Source organism: Colias croceus, chromosome 1 (assembly GCF_905220415.1).
Source record: "Colias croceus chromosome 1, ilColCroc2.1".
Classification (NCBI taxonomy): domain Eukaryota; kingdom Metazoa; phylum Arthropoda; class Insecta; order Lepidoptera; family Pieridae; genus Colias; species Colias croceus.
In genome coordinates, this window is record NC_059537.1 from 12,754,157 (window position 1) to 12,772,299 (window position 18,143).

General features: G+C 33.4%; 3 protein-coding genes across 3 annotated transcripts; 1 reads left to right on the forward strand and 2 right to left on the reverse strand.

The window, feature by feature from the left end:
• Positions 1-1,224: 1,224 nt before the first annotated feature.
• Positions 1,225-3,327, reverse strand: LOC123693811 (glycine-rich cell wall structural protein 1.8-like). The gene is made up of 2 exons (XM_045639048.1): positions 3,228-3,327; positions 1,225-3,019 (listed from the first exon to the last, which is right to left on the reverse strand). Exons 1-2 carry the CDS (start codon positions 3,298-3,300, stop codon positions 1,254-1,256), a joined length of 1,839 nt encoding a protein of 612 aa, XP_045495004.1. The 5' UTR covers positions 3,301-3,327; the 3' UTR covers positions 1,225-1,253.
• Positions 3,328-6,153: 2,826 nt separating this feature from the next.
• LOC123694026 (acanthoscurrin-2-like) lies at positions 6,154-7,502 on the forward strand. Its single transcript, XM_045639323.1, has 2 exons — positions 6,154-6,282; positions 7,016-7,502. Exons 1-2 carry the CDS (start codon positions 6,222-6,224, stop codon positions 7,351-7,353), a joined length of 399 nt encoding a protein of 132 aa, XP_045495279.1. The 5' UTR covers positions 6,154-6,221; the 3' UTR covers positions 7,354-7,502.
• A 7,962-nt stretch (positions 7,503-15,464) lies between these two features.
• Positions 15,465-16,605, reverse strand: LOC123694400 (keratin, type II cytoskeletal 2 epidermal-like). The gene is made up of 2 exons (XM_045639828.1): positions 16,495-16,605; positions 15,465-15,857 (listed from the first exon to the last, which is right to left on the reverse strand). The coding sequence occupies exons 1-2, from the start codon at positions 16,553-16,555 to the stop codon at positions 15,541-15,543; spliced, it is 378 nt and encodes a 125-aa protein (XP_045495784.1). The 5' UTR covers positions 16,556-16,605; the 3' UTR covers positions 15,465-15,540.
• Positions 16,606-18,143: the final 1,538 nt, after the last annotated feature.

Genomic DNA, 18,143 nt, shown 5'->3' on the forward strand with positions numbered 1-18,143 from the left:
AAAGTAAATCAAATTTGCAGAGTAATTATCTGTACAAAAAGTAATGATATCCCACTAAAAATGAGGCTAGTTTTTAGAACCTCACAAAATATAAACAGTATGTAAAACTAGCCTCATCAAATTATGGGGTTCAATAGGTCATTAGTTGTTTGCTTTGTGAAAATAATTATATTATTCAAATTAAAAAAGTTATATTTTGGAATAAACATTGTTCTCTAAGGGAAAATAAAACAATTGAGTTTTCAGTCAACCTAAGAACTTAATACATCTTTGTAAATAAATTTCTAGACTGTCTGCAGAACTTGGCACACATTTAGATCTCAATTCTTTTTTTGGCAAATTAAGTCAACGATTGAACTCGGCTCCAATTTTTACATTTATGTTTTTAGTGGGATATTCTATACACGTCGCGTCGTACTAATCTAGGTATAATATTTTCTTCATTCTAATTATGCTAAAATATAAATTCATAATTTTCCATTCATTGTCCTTTATGAGATAGGTAACTAGGTATTATTTTGGAATCAACAAAGCAAGCCATAGACTTAATAAATAATAGAATAAAACTTTTGACGAAATTATTTTCCTAATAAAATGTTTTATAATATGTATAGGTTATATATTCTAACAAAGTATGAGATAGTAAAAGAAATATGAAACAGCCAGAACAGCTTGTCTTTTGTTTTATACTTTAAAACATTACAAGCTGTGGATATGAAATAAGGAAACAAGTTCGATAAATTTTTAAACATCTGTGAAAATAGTCAATAGAATTATAATTTGTAATTTTGTTTACAATTTATCATGGAAATAATGTATAATAATATAAACTGTAGCTGCTGCAGCCGCCAAATATTTGGTTATATTTGGCGGCTGGTCTATATAATTAAGGTTTGTAAGTTTATACATGCAAATACTACATAATGACTAACAAAATAGTTCAGATATTTTTTGAAGATCTACATTCCTCGAAGTTAAGTTTAATATTAATAAGTTAAATTAATACCATTCTAATTTTATTATGAGTAGGTAGGTAGTACTTATTTCAAAATAATATAATGTAATTTAGGGTGTTCTTTTTAAATAATAAAGTTGTTTTACATGTTGCCGAATTAATAAAGCATATTAACTGGACATATATTTAACTTTAATTGAATAGGTAAGTATAGGCATATAAAAACAACAAAAATACATTTTTAACAGCGATTTATTCTCATAAATAATTAAAACATAACACAAAAATACACATTGATTTAACCCCCAATAGAAACGGCGACTGCGTTGCCGTTATGACTCCTAGCGTTACTAAGAGCATAACCGCCTTTACCCCCACATGTACTGCAACCAGCGTTCTGAGCTGACTCCAGGCCTTGTGAAGCGAGGTTCAAAGCTCCACTAAGCGATGCAGATACGTCCTTGTTACCTGAACTAGCTCCACTAGCCTGCGATCCACTAGCTACACCCGTTTGTTCATTACTATCAGCTGCCTGGTATTTGGAGCTTCCGAAACCGTTACCGCTTCCGTAACCGTGGTTAAAGCCGCGACCATGCCCATATACATAGCCTCCTTGACCGCCAAACTGCGATCCGGATTGCTGTTGACTTAAGCCAAAGCTTCCTTGTGCAGAGGCTTGGCTGTTAGCACTTGAGCCAGCTAAAGCACCGCCATTCCCGCTGGATTGTTGTTCAAGTGCAGAAGCCTGTTGACTTTGTTGTCCTAAGTCATTGCTCTGTTGAGCTTGTTGTCCAAAATCACCACTTTGAGCAATTCCATATCCATGTTTGGAACCTTGACCGTGACCAAAACCGAATCCATAACCACCTTGACTGCCAGAACCAGATTGCTGTTGACCTGATGATCCGCTTCCTTGTGCAACAGTAGAGGCTTGGCTATTGGCACCTGAGCCAGCTAAACTTCCATCATTTCCGCTAGCTTGTTGACTTTGTTGTCCAAAGCCACCACTTTGTTGTGTTTGTTGTTCTAAATTGCCACTTTGGGAACCGTGGCCATGGCCAAAACCGAATCCGTAACCACCTTGACCACCAAAACCGGAACCGGAGCCAGATTGTTGCTGTTGACCGGATAGCCCCAAACCACTTTGAGAATTAGAAGAGGCTTGGCTGCTAGCAGAAGATCCGGCAAATCCAGCACCACTTCCACCTTGATTTTGTCCAAATCCACCGGCTTGATTTAGTTGTCCAACTTCAGAACTATGTCCTAATCCGTTACTATGTTGTGTTTGTTGTCCTTGTTCATAATGTTGATTAAAGCCACCTTGACCGCTTTCTTTATCAAATCCACCAGCCTGCTGACTTTGCTGTTCGAATGCACCACCTTCTTTATGTTGAAGAGCAAATCCACCACCCTGTTGCTTTTGTTGGCCGAATTCACTTTCAGATTCATGACCGTTAATCAACGCAGCCGCTTGACCTTTGTCACCACCTTGACCAAAGGAAGAGCTTTCAGAATTAGAACTACTGAAACCGCCCTGTCCCTGTGACTGAGCATCATTATTTCCAGCATCAGCACCAGTAGCACCAAAACCACCCGTTTGGCCTTGGCTTCCTCCTTGTCCTGCAAATCCACCTTGTGCGCCAAACGTTTTCTGTCCTCCAGCTTTGAAACTGAAGTGGGATTCTTTGACCTTTTTGAACGAAGAGAATTCTCCGAAACCGCCTCCTACAGATTTTCCACCAAAAGCACCCCCTGACTGACCACCAGCGGCACCTCCGTTTCCACTACTGGCTCCTTCAGATCCGCCAAAAGCACCACCGGACTGAACATTGTATTGACCAGATTGGCCTTCATCACATCCTTCAGCTTGCCCATCAGGTGCAACAGATGCCAATGATAGGGCTTCTCCAGTGTTTTGTCCTGCATTAGTTGAAGCAGATGCTCCACTGAATACTCCTTGAGCACGGCCATCAGAAGACTTTGCTATTCCGCTCCAATTCTTCGTGTGAAAGAATGGGAATGGTGGAGGTGGTGGTGGCGGTAGCGGTGGGTGGTCCAGGAAACCTGAAAATAAATTAATTGTATAAAAGCTCATATTAATTACATAATATCTACAAAAAATAGACATAATTAGTTAAAGTAAACTTCACATATTGGTGTTTTCGGAGCCCAAGTTTGTATTAAAATTTAGCACTTCGTAGTTACGTCATTTCTCTCAGCGTTTATTAAAAGGCTCATTGTATAAACCTTAAGTAATTACAATTGAAATTACCTGGATATCCATGCGCTGCTCCAAGAGCAACACAAATTGCTACAGTTAAAAAGAACACACTCAATTTTGTCATCTTGTTGAGATCGCTGTGCAGTCTGACCTAGTACAGCACGATGCTATCATTTTATAGCCAGCATAAATAGGCAAATCCTGCTTTCCAAGAATATTTAGTTTTAGTCAACCTGATAAGTGATAATAGACACGGTCAATATAACACCGATCTAAGAAAACTCACACGAGTTGTTAGATTTGTCTAAAATGTATATAAATTGATAAGGTTGGAAAAACCCGCTTTATAATTTTTTCATTTTATTAAGGTCTAATTTTCCGTCCTAGTGAAAGGAAATTCCCATGGAAATGTTAGTTTATGTCACTCTCAAACCTCCAAATTCCAGCCACTAAATATTATTATTTCATCAAATCGATCCATTAATGCGACGTGAAAGAAACAGAGAAATAAATATATGCTTTCACATTAATAATCCATACTAATATTATAAATTTGCATGAAATTTGGTATAGAGATATTTTGATACCCGAGAAAGGACATAGGATAGGTTTTATCCCGGAAATCCTACGGGAACGGGTTTTTCTTTGAAAACGCGGGTGAAGCCGCGGGCGGAAAGCTAGTTAATAATAAATTAGTAAGGCTAGTGACACCCATGACTTTATCCATTACAGGAATAGTTCTTATTTTATTATTTTTTGAAGTGAAAACTTCTTTAGCGGCGTTGAATAAAATCTTAAACTCGCGTCAGGACACGTGGCCTGATCGAAAAAGCGTAAGACGGATTTTTTTTTAGCCCTTATATTCCATGCGTAAGACGGATACCATTCCAAAATATCAAACATGCTGAACGTTAATAATCAAGTTTTCACTTCTGCCGGCACTCCCGGAGTGCAACCCGTCTTTTTTTTTAATTTGGCAAGGTCACCCTTCCGAATATCAGTTAAACCATCATCATAATATTCATATCTGATTAGAGATATAGAATACAGAATCTGATAAAAAATCTGTTCAAAAATCATAGATAGCGGCGACTATTGCGTTTATTGATTTTTTAATTGAGTTTTATAAAACACGATACAACTTACTGAATGTCGATCTGATAAAGAAACATTGACAAGGGAATACGATATTCAGCAGTTACAAGTAACTACTTCATATAAAATACTTGTTTTACTTGTTTTGGGCACCGTCTTTTAGGTACTTCATTTTTGAAGTCGGTTTAGTTCTTGTTAATCATCTCAACAATCTTGTTTATCCTTAGTAAAATAATTAAAATCGTAGAAATAATTGATGTTTATTTCATTCGTGTCAAATTAACAGACATTAGCAGTGAGGTAGATTCACATCGATGGATTTTAATAATTGTTATAAAACAACTAGCCAAAGCTAGCCCATTAAAGGTAAGTATATAATATTATGATCAACTTTGTTATAAAAACTTCTATTCTGACAGAAAACGTAGTTATAAATTTGGTTTTTGTGTAGGTATAACCCATGATTTTGTATTAATTCCAATTACAAAGCGATGTGTTCTAGGATAGCTTATCATTATATTCTAGTACTAGCTTTGCACCCGCAGCTTCGCCCGCGCAGTCAAAGAAAAACCCGCATAGTTCCCGTCCCCGTGGGATTTCCAGGATAAAACCTATCCTATTTCCCGGGGTAAAAAGTAGCCTATGTCCTTTCTCGGGTATCAAAATATCTCTATACCAAATTTCATGCAAATTGGTTCAGTAGTTAAGGCGTGATTGAGTAACAGACAGACAGACAGACAGAGTCACTTTCGCATTTATAATATTAGTATGGATATTCTCAGTCTCAAGAACAGACTAACCTTACAATTAAAATTAAAGAATAAAAATAAAAATATAACCTACGATATTATTTCGTCTCAATTCTAGTAATACATATCCCACCAAAAACATTTTCATGTAAAATGTTGCCATGACTCGCTCTGTCAAAAAGTTATCAGATCTCATGTAGAGCCAAGCTTCTAACACTACACGCCCTAACTCTACAAGGCCTAACTTCACAAACTCTACACCTTAGTCAAAATATGTGGCTTGGCCATTTCGCTACATTCACATCGGCGTAAGGTGAAAAATTAATTCACTGTTCATAACTTTTGTGTTGTACAATAGTTCTTGTAGTAACGAACGGCCAAGCCACATATTTTGACTAAGGTGTAGAGTTTGTGAAGTTAGGCCTTGTAGAGTTAGGGCGTGTAGTGTTAGAAGCTTGGCTCTACATGAGATCTGATAACTTTTTGACAGAGCGAGTCATGGCAACATTTTACATGAAAATGTTTTTGGTGGGATTTCATTTCTTTTTGTAAGTTGTTTGTAACAAAATTGTATATGTCGATTAAACTTTTAATTTTTTTTTTAACAAACATATATATATCTAGGGGAACCAAGTTTTAGATTATTAGATTAGACCTCTAGCGTCATCAAAATTTAATTTAAAATTACAGGTCTCATACAATCTCCCATCCCCTAGTTTAAGGGGATGGGGGATGAAAGTTACAAGTTTTATAATTTTTTTGTTGTTTGTGTGCTAATACTAGCTTACATACAAAATTTCAGCTTTCTAGGACATTAGGAAATACCATAAGAATTTTGATGATCATCAGTGAGTCAGTGACGAAATTAGCGTTTTTTAGATATAAATAAAATCTGAAGTATAAAAGCTAATGTCATTAAAACTTAATATGTTCAATAAGTCCGCTATTGACAATATATCCCGAAAATTTTGTTGATCTAGCATAATCCAAACCCAAGTTATGAGGGTTCAAAAAAACGTCGAAGCGCTTCGAGAAAAGGTAGGTAGTGCCCGTCGCTTGTTCGCTTGGCTCGTCTTGGCGGGGGCACTACCGTGCCCCCAGATTTGTTCAAGCAATACACACTACTCTAATAACGTTGTTATTGTATAAAACGGGAGAATATTTCAACTTATATCTCAGTCGCCGCCAAGTGTTACTAAAAATGGCGCGTTTTAACTTAATTTGTTTAACATTTGTAGTGATTTTGGGACTTGCTCTTGCAGGTGATATTAATAAGATGTTATCGAATTATTGATATTGGTTTTGGAGTTTTGCCTTAGTTGGAAGTGATATTAATGAGCACAGCTTCGCCATTCACGGTTCTTAATAATCTTATCTCATGTTATTAGACCTACCTATCTTAATATATATAAATCAGAAATCTCGTGTCACAATGTTTGTCCTCAATGGACTCCGATTATAATAAAATTCGCACACCATGTGCAGTTCGGTCCAACTTGATAGATAGGAGTTTAAATCTCAAATCGTTTTAGAGAAAGCGGGCGAAGCCGCGGGCGCCGAGCTAGTAGGCTATAAATTATCAAAAAAGATGTGATATAAATAAAATAGATACAGATATATGGCAGATCTAGTGAAGACTTAAATTATTTTAAACTAGCTTTCCACCCGCGGCATCGCCTGCGCAGTCAAAGTAAAACCCGCATAGTTCCCGTTCCCGTGGGATTTCCGGGATAAAACCTATCCTATGTCCTTTCTCGGGTATCAAAATATCTCTATACCAAATTTCATGCAAATTGGTTCAGTAGTTTAGGCGTGATTGAGTAACAGACAGACAGACAGACAGAGTTACTTTCGCATTTATAATATTAGTATGGATTAACGATTCAATCCGTTTATCAATGTTAGATAAGTTTCCCAATTATCCTAATTCGTGAGTCTAAATTATTTCGTGTAATAATTACTTCGAGGTATATAATTAATATTACTTCGTTACAGGTGTACGATTACCTCGATCTCCTCAATTTGGTGGTAGACCAGGAGGTTTTGGCCAAGGTGGTTTCGGCCAAGGCGGTTTCGGCCAAGGTGGTTTCGGCAATGGCGGGTTTGGGCAAGGTGGTTTTGGCAATGGCGGCTTTGGACAAGGTGGTTTTGGGAACGGCGGGTTTGGACAAGGTGGATTCGGACAACGAGGTTTTGGACAAGGTGGTTTCGGACAAGCTCGTGGACAAGGTGGCTTCGGGCAAAGGGGCTTTGGACAAGGTGGCCTTGGCAACGGTGGTTTCGGGCAAAATGGTTTTGGCCAAGGTGGTTTTGGACGGGGTTTCGGAGGATAAATTAAGTGATTTATGAGAGAACTACATAACGGTTTCGATTGAGATGATTGATTTAATGATGTACTCTGTATTTATTTTTTAAACTACATACGTTAATATGTTTTTTATGTGATACTAATGTTATTTAATAAATGTACAAAATGTTTAAAGCTTTTTATTTATTAAAGTATTTACCTGTGAACCTTTGAACCTACGATGTATAAAAATCTGAAACAAAGACAGAAAATGAAAAAACTGAGTTTTATTTGAAATCTGATCTCTGATTATTTGATAATTATTTGACTTATCAATGTAATTTAGTAGATACATCTTAATAAATGTTACAAAAACTAAGTAAAAATCATCCAGTTAATTAATTATCATTTGTGTGATAAAAACTTCGAATTGTTCCAACAAAAAAATCCAATTGTTCTGTTATAAACAGTTTTATATCATTTGGGTAACACAAGATTTTATATATTTTCTTGTTCATTCTCATATAAATCTAAATTATAAACATTGTATTGTGTATGTGCTAATTTCATATGCAAGGGTGTTCTATGTAAATGGTTTTCAAGTACAGTTCAATTATAATGCACTCAGACGTTGTAGATGACGTCATAACAAATACCTATTTATGTGTTTGCTTTTCAATTCTGTGGGATTTCGCGGTATTCATTTGTACAAATCCTTGAAATATTTAGTGAATTACATAAATAAACAAATGTAGGTCACCTTTTTTTCATTATAATTATGCACTTCTAATAAGAAGTGAACTTAATATATTAGTTGTAGTATTTTTATTATTCAGATATAAGTACTGTTTAATAAATTTTTTGTAGTTTTTTTGTTTCTACGAGCCATTAACAAGAACCTCTCATACAAGTCGACATAAAAATGGTGTTTCTATTATTTCTTACCCAGTTAAAAAAGGCAAACTGAAGAAAGTATTTCTTAAAACTTTTAATAAATCAAATATACATATTTACATGAGGGTTGTTTAACATGAAATCCTTATTTTAAGAAATTTAAATTATTAACTCACTCAAAAATAACTTTGAGTGAGTTAATAATTTCTTTCTTAATTTCTTAAGAACACAATTATTTTTAGACCGATTATACATATAATGAAATCAATAAAGTCAATCGAAACTGTTATGAAAAAAAAAACATATTTTTGTGAGCTTTTCAAATTAACCACTCCTTGAAAACCACCATTGCTATTTATTTTCTAAGACCACCGAAACTGCCGTTGCCGAAAGTGCCTTGTCCGAAGCCTCCAAAGCCTCCCCTAGAGTCGATTTGCCCGAAACCGAAATCACCTGGTCTACCACCAAATTGAGGTGATCGGGATAATCGCACACCTACAACGAATTGATACAAATAGTTACACGTTACATGCTATAAATAACATAAATTAATTGACACATTTGAGCAGTTGATGAAATTGGAAGTTGGAAATAAAATCTTTCGTCAAAGTCATTTTTCCCTTTTTATGAGCAGGGTTTGTCTGATCTCGCCACAGCTTACGAGGTAATTACAGTAATCCAAAAGTAATAATGCGCATAGAAATCTTCGTCACTGTTCGGCAACTGTCATATTCTCGGAGAGTCCGAAGATGATATCTATATAGAGCGGTTAATGCATTTTCTTCATGCATAATTTAGTCAAATTATATGTTTTGTGCTAAAAGAGATTAATATGTATTTGTAGGTAAGTAACGATTTTGTTTCGATAATTCCTTGTAAGTAAATAGCGAGTATAACCCCACGATTGCGAATATATTATCTTTGTTGGATTGATTTACTTGGAAAATTTTATAGTACTTTTAAAGTGTCTTACTGAAGCTGGTGTAATGATGGAAGAAAAGAAGGTTAAAATAATACAAAATTTATATTGTATTAGCTTTCCGCATGCGGCTTCGCAGTTTCGCGTTTTCAAAGAAAAACCCGCATAGTTCCCGTTCCCGTGGGATTTCCGGGATAAAACCTAGCCTATGTTACTCGTGGATAGTGTAACTTTCGAATGGTGAAAGAATTTTTAAAATCAGTCCAGTAGTTCATGAGCCTATTCATCACAATCAAACAAACAAACAAAGTTTTCCTCTTTATAATATTAGTGTAGATAAAGTATGGTTTTCAAACACAGGTTTATATTTAAACCATATATGTAAATCTTATCATTAAAATCTCAGTTCAAAAGTATTTACAGTACTGATCATTCTTCAATATTATGACAATTACAAAAAAAAATAAAAACAATCAAATTCAGGGATTATCTTTATTTCTGACATTTTAGATACATCGGAACTCTTCTTCATTTTCACTTTCCCTACTGCCATCACCTGTGTAAATCATTTCATCGATTAATTCAATTCACCTTTAAAAACAAAACCAAGAAGGGTACGTAATAGCAGCTCTATATAATTCCACACAGAGAGAACACGTGCAGTCACCACCAATAATTAAAGACAACTGACGGATTTTTGAGTTTTTTGACTGACAGACTTGTTTTTGAATGTGTATGACCGTGAATTGACTTCTATTTCTTTTGAACAAGGTGTAAAATGGAAGTTCGTTGTTTAGGGCTCATACGATTCAATGATTCGAGTGTCTTCGGAAATACGACAATTAGCGAAGATTTGCATGCGCATTATTAATTTTGGATTACTGTATATGCCGATGTAATTTATATATTCTCTCTAATATTACAAAATCAGAATACTGATCTTAAAAATTTAGAAAACTTCTTGACTTCTAATCGACGGGCCAAGTAGGGACTGGAAATAAACAAACATAAGAAAGAACAACAAAACAGCTTAAAAATCAAGGCAATCCTTAAACTGACAACTATTGTAAAAATTATATACAGGGTGGCCCGTTTACAGTGGTCCAAAAATTTTTTTCAGCTTGAGAGCATCATGAGTAATCATTTAAAACAAACTTTAGTTAAGCGAAAACTTATGGTTTAGAAATTATGAATTTTTTTTTAAATAATCCGAAGTTTCAATGTTTTTGACACAAAACTACTCTGTTATGAAAACTACTAGACCGAATTGAATGAAATTTGGTGTAGGTATAGCGCAATAACCTACCTATCGCGCTATAGGCTCATCTTGTGTAAATAATTACACTGAATTTTTTTAATTTAACTTTTTCTGTAGTTTTTTTAATTTCTCGGCAAAATGTCGATTTTTCGAAAAAATCCTGTGAAAAAAAAATGTACCACCAAGGTTTTGCTGGTACTGCTAAAAACTTCCTTAACATAAGGTTATTCTTTACACAAAAAATTATAGTTGTCCTTCGATTGTAACATCTTCAAAAACAATATTATCATGTGCATTCAACACATGAAAATCGAAAAATTACGAAATTTACCAAAATTCAATTTTAATCATTTGGAACGGCCAATTTTTGGTTAAAGAACCATTTATTGCCATAAAAGTCGTTACAAATCAGTATTCACATGGCTATAAAAGTTAAAATGAATGAAATAAATTTTTTACCTACTAGCCAAGATAACTTTACTTTATTCTAATGTCAATTTATAGAGTTTTTTTTTTTTGTTATTTAGTTATTAGGTTTAAATCTTAATAAAAGGTTTGGAGAATCAATAAAACAACATAAATATTAATTAACATATTGTTTATTTTTTACAAAAGGTTTTCGAAATGCCGTCCGCCTTTCGCTAAACATAATATCCTACCAAAAACATAAATGTAAAAATTGGAGCCGAGTTCAATCGTTGACTTAATTTGCCAAAAAAAGAAATGAGATCTAAATGTGTGCCAAGTTCTGCAGACAGTCCAGAAATTTATTTACAAAGATGTATTAAGTTCTTAGGTGGACTGAAAACTCAATTGTTTTATTTTCCCTTAGAGAACAATGTTTATTCCAAAATATAACTTTTTTAATTTGAATAATATAATTATTTTCACAAAGCAAACAACTAATTACCTATTGAACCCCATAATTTGATGAGGCTAGTTTTTAGAACCTCACAAAATATAAACAGTATGTAAAACTAGCCTCATCAAATTATGGGGTTCAATAGGTCATTAGTTGTTTGCTTTGTGAAAATAATTATATTATTCAAATTAAAAAAGTTATATTTTGGAATAAACATTGTTCTCTAAGGGAAAATAAAACAATTGAGTTTTCAGTCAACCTAAGAACTAAATACATCTTGGTAAATAAATTTCTGGACTGTCTGCAGAACTTGGCACACATTTAGATCTCATTTCTTTTTTTGGCAAATTAAGTCAACGATTGAACTCGGCTCCAATTTTTACATTTATGTTTTTGGTGGGATATCATTACTTTTTGTACAGAAAATTACTCTGCAAATTTGATTTACTTTATAAATATAATACTTTTTATATACGATTTTTTTTTCTTGCGGTTTCTCTGTATGGTTTGTTTAGTATTATTTTCTATATTTTCTTGTATGTTATGAATGTCAGCGCACATTGCCCCGTCATTATCTGCAATTTTTTAAACTCGTTTTCTGTTTAAAAGATTACATGATTTTCTAAACATCCAGCGTGAATTTGTACACACACTATTACCAAGATGCAAAGATCGTTGTAGAAGAATCGTCGCCTTACTCCATGACGTTACGGTATTGCCTTGACGCGATCTTGAAATTTTACTCTAAACGCGCCTAAAGATGTTTCACTCATATTAATATTACGAAAATTAAATCATTTCGACCTTCGACGAAGCCTGCTTCCATTACACCATTTATGGTAATTATTTTTGCATGCTTGTATTGGCTAAACATGTTTGTGCTTTATTAATATAATTGTATCACCATTGAATACCATGTTTAAAGCAAAATAAAGATTTTATTTATTTATTTATTTATTTACACTGAAATTAAAACTAAACTAAACACTCATAAATAAAGAATAAATAAATGTGAATATGTAAAATTATATATTATTTTTAACTGTATGAGCAATAAAGGCAATACCTATGTTTATTACAATTTTTTTTTTATTTTACGTTTAATAACAGTTTTGAATAAAGAAATCATGCAATCGAAGTAATCCGCCCTAGCGATACTAGCGCGAGTGAGTGTGATGTCAGAGGCGCTTCGAATCTACAGATATTTCGTCCTAAAATATGTAAACTTCAATAATCTATATCTCAGTCATTTATTGATGGATTTCAAAATTTTTTTCGGCCACTGATTAGTTTTGATCTATTTTTTAAGACTAGTAAGGTGAATATACTATTTTCTTTTTTTTTAAACTTTTCCATTTTTCCATACAAACAAAATTTATGTCATTGAAAAAAAAATTAAATACAAATAAATTCAGTATTTTCTGATTTTTTCCTTTGTACACTCACTATTACCTAGTTGATTACAAAATTTGAACTTTCTAGGTCATCTGGAAGTGGGTTAGGTTTTGTATATGTCTATAAGTCAGTCAGTCTTAAAAATTGCGATTTTTGGATATTAATATCTACGCAACTGTTTAATCTGTATTTATGAAATTTAAGGTTCTTGTTTATCTTGAGGTCCTCTTGATATGTACCAAATTTGGTTTATATAACTTAAATAGTTTTCGAGTTATAAGGGGGTGAAAAGTGGCTCGAAATGGTTCGTGTAAATATACACACGGCTGCTGCTCGCCAGTTCTCTTCGCTTGAACTCGGCTTGACACGCTGCCGCGTGTCTAGATCTGCATCTGCGTAAGAAAATTTATTCGCAGCCTATTAAATGGCTGCCGGCTTTCTTTAATGGCTGTTATAGCCACTTGAATTTTCCTCCAATTCTTGCTCCGATGTGCTCTCCCGTGCGTACACAATCTCCTTAATGTATCCCCAAATGAAAAAATCAACGGGGTTCAAGTCGGGTGAACAGGCTGGCCAGTGGATGGTGCCACCGCGACCGATCCTCCTCTCCGGATAGGTATGAACCTATGGTATTAAATGGTATAATACCATAAACTGGTATACAAATGTACCTATGTATAATGAATTTATGGTTATTTATAGGCATAAATTCAAATGGCTATAACAGCCATTAAAGAAAGCCGGCAGCCATTTAATAGGCTGCGAAGAAATTTCTTACGCAGATGCAGATTATGTTTAGCGAAAGGCGGACGGCATTTCGAAAACCTTTTGTAAAAAATAAACAATATGTTAATTAATATTTATGTTGTTTTATTGATTCTCCAAACCTTTTATTAAGATTTAAACCTAAAAACTAAATAACAAAAAAAAAACTATAAATTGACATTAGAATAAAGTAAAGTTATCTTGGCTAGTAGGTAAAAAATTTATTTCATTCATTTTAACTTTTATAGCCATGTGAATACTGATGGCAATTACTTTTATGGCAATAAATGGTTCTTTAACCAAAAATTGGCCGTTCCAAATGATTAAAATTGAATTATGGTAAATTTCGTAATTTTTCGATTTTCATGTGTTAATGCACATGATATTGTTTTTGAAGATGTTACAATCGAAGGACAACTATGGTTTTTTGTGTAAAGAATAACCTTATGTTAAGGAAGTTTTTAGCAGTACCAGCAAAACCTTGGTGGTACATTTTTTTTTCACAGGATTTTTTCGAAAAATCGACATTTTGCCGAGAAATTAAAAAAACTACAGAAAAAGTTAAATTAAAAAAATTCAGTGTAATTATTTACACAAGATGAGCCTATAGCGCGATAGGTAGGTTATTGCGCTATACCTATACCAAATTTCATTGAATTCGGTCCAGTAGTTTTCATAACAGAGTAGTTTTGTGTCAAAAACATTGAAACTTCGGATTATTTAAAAAAAATTCATAATTTCTAAACCATAAGTTTTCGCTTAACTAAAGTTTGTTTTAAATGATTACTCATGATGCTCTCAAGCTGAAAAAAATTTTTGGACCACTGAAAACGGGCCACCCTGTATAACTAGTGGTCCGCCCCGGCTTCGCCCGTGGTACATATTTTGCAATAAAAGGTAGCCTATGTCCTTTCTCGGGTATCAAAATATCTCCATACCAAATTTCATGCAAATTGGTTCAGTAGTTTAGGCGTGATTGAGTAACAGACAGACAGACAGAGTTACTTTCGCATTTATAATATTAGTATGGATTATGCTCGTACTTCAAATGAGAAAAACTCGAAAATTTGTATCAAAAAATTCTATCACCTGCAAGAGCAAGTCCCAAAATCACCAAAAATGTTAAGCAAATTAATTTAAAACGCGCCATTTTAATAACACTTGGCTGCAACTGAAATATAAGTTTAAGTATTCTTCCATATTATACAACAACAATGTTATTAGATTAATATGTATTAGGTACTGAAATTAAAACGATAAAACGTAATAAGAGCGTACGTAAGGTTTTTATTTGGTATTATTTTTTAATTGTTATTTGTATTTAGGAAGCCTCTCCTTGAAATTGAGTTATTGGGTAAGTACATACTTCTAAATGACAGCCACCATGATGTTGATGGTAATAAAATATCTAGAAATTTTTAAATATTCAGCAGCAAATTCAGCTATTTGTTTTTCTTTTTTTGTCATAATTAACAGGAAAGTGGTTACTTGTGTAGATAGTGCATTATTTGCATATATTTTCAAACACTTAGATTGTGAATTAAATGTTGTGAGCTGATTCTTGTATCACCATTGTATCACCTATGTGGAAGCGATTATAGTTTCAGTTTTAATCGATAATCTGCAGGAACTCATTTGGTAATTATCCTTCATTCGTGTTTACCTTCATTCCTGTAATAATCTAAATGAATTTTGAATAAATAAAAAATGAACAATCTACGTAACAGATATTTTAAATGTTAGTTGAATCCTCATTTGGGTAATTCACAAAAGCCCTTTTCTTAAACTTTGAGCCTTGTATATTTTTTTAAACAATATCTAGTTTTTTCAACATTTTTTTGCTAGGAGGCTTTTGATTGTTTTTTGCATTTATAAATATCAATTATTTTTATCTGATCAAGTGTCTATATATATTATGATTCGAGTCGATTCGATTACACATAATTACAAAAATATATTTATATTTAGACATAGTTTTGTTCTACATATTGTTTTATGTGTGAAATAGTCAGGAAGCAATCGTAATTGTGTACGTCTCATATATTGCAAGTAAAAAACACAGCGTAGGAGATAATTATTTATTTAAAAACAAAAAGATCACAAATTCGGACGGTTTTTAAAGTCTTATACATCAATTTGATCATTTGCCAAAGGAGTTAGCACTGGAGCTCGACTGCGCACCACCTCTTCCTGCACTAATGCTGACACTCTTCGCAATGCTTATGGACGGACCACCTCCTGGACGGTTGAAACCGGGACGGCCGAAACCGCCTTGTCCGAAACCACCTTGACCGAAACCGCGTTGACCGAAACCGCGTTGTCCGAAACCGCCTTGGCCAAAACCGCCTTGGCCAAAACCGGGACGAGATGGGCCGGGGTTAAATCTGTTACCACCAAAAGCTCCTGCCTGGGCGCTCGCACTGGCCCCTCCAAACTGTGGAGATCTGGCTATCCGAGCTGTAAAGAGAATGAAGTGTTAACTTGTTTAAGAGTAATTAAACTGAATTTACGCTTGTGATTTATAAAGTACCTAGATATTAAAACCTAAAAGCATCTATATAGAGGTGCATTTGAAAATGGTTTGTGGCCTGTATTGTTTTGGTTTAAAGCTTGCTAGATGAGATTTCAGAGTATTTATCAAGATTATTAATTAACCTTCAGACACAAACTGAACTACAAAAATGAAACTTTCAAATAAAATCATATAATTTGCATCTTAATGTTTCGTTTATATCCCGCTCGATAAGAACAATTTAAATTCTATGTAAATAATGTGATAATATTTTGTTAAGTTGTTTTTATTACCCCATAGGCCATAATAATTGATTATAGCTTATGACGTAAAACCTTGTGAGCATTATTAGTGATAGTTCTACAAAGGCTCTACTTGTTGTCTAATTATGTATACATGCATATGAATATTAGAATAATTATCACACAAAAAATAGTTTAACAAATAAGATGCATAAATTAAGAACATTGTTATTGAATAGATAATATTTAAAAGCAAACATAAGTATCTATTGTACAGAGTCTGGACTCTGGATACCAACTCTATCCCAATTTGTATTTATTAAAATCAATTAAAAAGTACCTGCATGGCTTATTCCAAGGACTACCAAAATCAAGACACAGATTAAATTTAACCGACTCATTTTGTTATCACACTGTCACTAACGCAAGGAACAAGATGCCTCAATTTATATGTAATCACTACAATACTTCCACTTAACAGCTATGTGTATATTAGTATAGATCATCATCACAAGTTATATTATTGGCCAGTGTAAGATGACACCGCTCAATGTATACTAATATTATAAGGCTGAAGAGTTTGTTTGTTCGCTTGACCGCTAATCTCTGTAACCACGAGTCCGATTTGAAAAAACTTTTCACTATTAGATAGTCCATTTATCAAGGAGGCTAGAGGTTGTATATCATCACACTAAGACCAATAGGATAGGAGTAATGCTGGTAAAACCGCAGGGCACATCTAGTTAATGACATGTTAAGGAGGGGTCAAGTTATACTGGTGCGGTGTAATGATGCGAATTTTGGCAGTCTGTTTGTGTTTGTTTTCGTTAAGTTTGTTTCCAGGCGACTTTTAGGGTTCAGTTTTTCTTTTATCGAGCATAATTTTGTGTTTTAGAAAAGTATTTTTAAACATACCAGTATCAGCAGTATCAGCAAAGATTTATGGATATAAAGAAAATATTTAGTACTGTGGGGTTCGTGTCTTGAAAATGGTTTAAAAATATTTTTTTAAAGATAAGTTACTACTTTTCTATTTATTCAGAAATTCGTCGGAATAAATGTATTACTATATTTTTGATAGTTCTGTAAAGTTATGCCTTTTTACACGGTTTATATTAGCTTCACCTGTATGTTTGTATGTTTGTAACCGACTTCTTTGGGCGCGATTTTGACCCACTTTAAACGACCAGATTTCGTTCAAACTTTGTAGATTTATTGAGGACCGATGACAATACACTAATTTGATAAAATTTTCTATTTTTTAGTTCGGTTTTCTACAAAAAGCGTGTTTTTTAGTTTTTTTAAACTATTATTATTTTTTATTTAAGTTACCTTCCTTTAATAAGGTTTCAACAATAAGTATGTCTTTAAAAACGTAAATATAATATTAAACAATGTAGAAAAATAAATCCAATTATAGCCATAGCCTTCTTAACAAAATATAGAGATAAGAGTAGAGAAGGAAAACAAAAATAATATCATACGGAACCCACTGGAATTAAAATCATAACAAACAAGTACTTGGCTATTAAAGTTTATTGACACTGCGGTTTTAGTTTTAAATATAGAGAAATACACGGGGATTACCTCTGATAAATTTCTGAGTAATATTTGCCGTATATATTTGAACTATTCATTTTCACCATAATTTTCTCAGTGATGTCAGTTGTTATCAAGAATTTTGTTATGAAATTTATTTCATGGTAGATATACCTAAAGAGTAAGGTCTAAAAACTGTATTATTGATTAATGCTAAACATAGCACTCATTACTAAAATTTCTCATAAATGATCGAACACGACAGAAGTCAAAGGAAGCCTTATAGCAGGAATTACTTACATATTGCACAATTGTAGTTTCTACCTTTAAAATGTAAAGTAGCACACTATGTAAATAGTGCAAATTACTCATTAGCCATTATATTTTAAAAATAAAATAATAATAGTTTAAAAAAACTAAAAAACACGCTTTTTATAGAAAACCGAACTA

Bases quoted from the DNA above. Each gene is read 5' to 3' on its own strand.
- LOC123694026 (XM_045639323.1), top strand. From the start codon at position 6,222: ATGGCGCGTTTTAACTTAATTTGTTTAACATTTGTAGTGATTTTGGGA. The intron at 6,283-7,015 runs GTGATATTAATA...ACTTCGTTACAG, and splicing joins TTTGGGACTTGCTCTTGCAG to GTGTACGATTACCTCGATCT.
- LOC123693811 (XM_045639048.1), bottom strand. From the start codon at position 3,300: ATGACAAAATTGAGTGTGTTCTTTTTAACTGTAGCAATTTGTGTTGCT. The intron at 3,020-3,227 runs GTAATTTCAATT...ATTTATTTTCAG, and splicing joins AGCAGCGCATGGATATCCAG to GTTTCCTGGACCACCCACCG.
- LOC123694400 (XM_045639828.1), bottom strand. From the start codon at position 16,555: ATGAGTCGGTTAAATTTAATCTGTGTCTTGATTTTGGTAGTCCTTGGA. The intron at 15,858-16,494 runs GTACTTTTTAAT...TTCTCTTTACAG, and splicing joins CCTTGGAATAAGCCATGCAG to CTCGGATAGCCAGATCTCCA.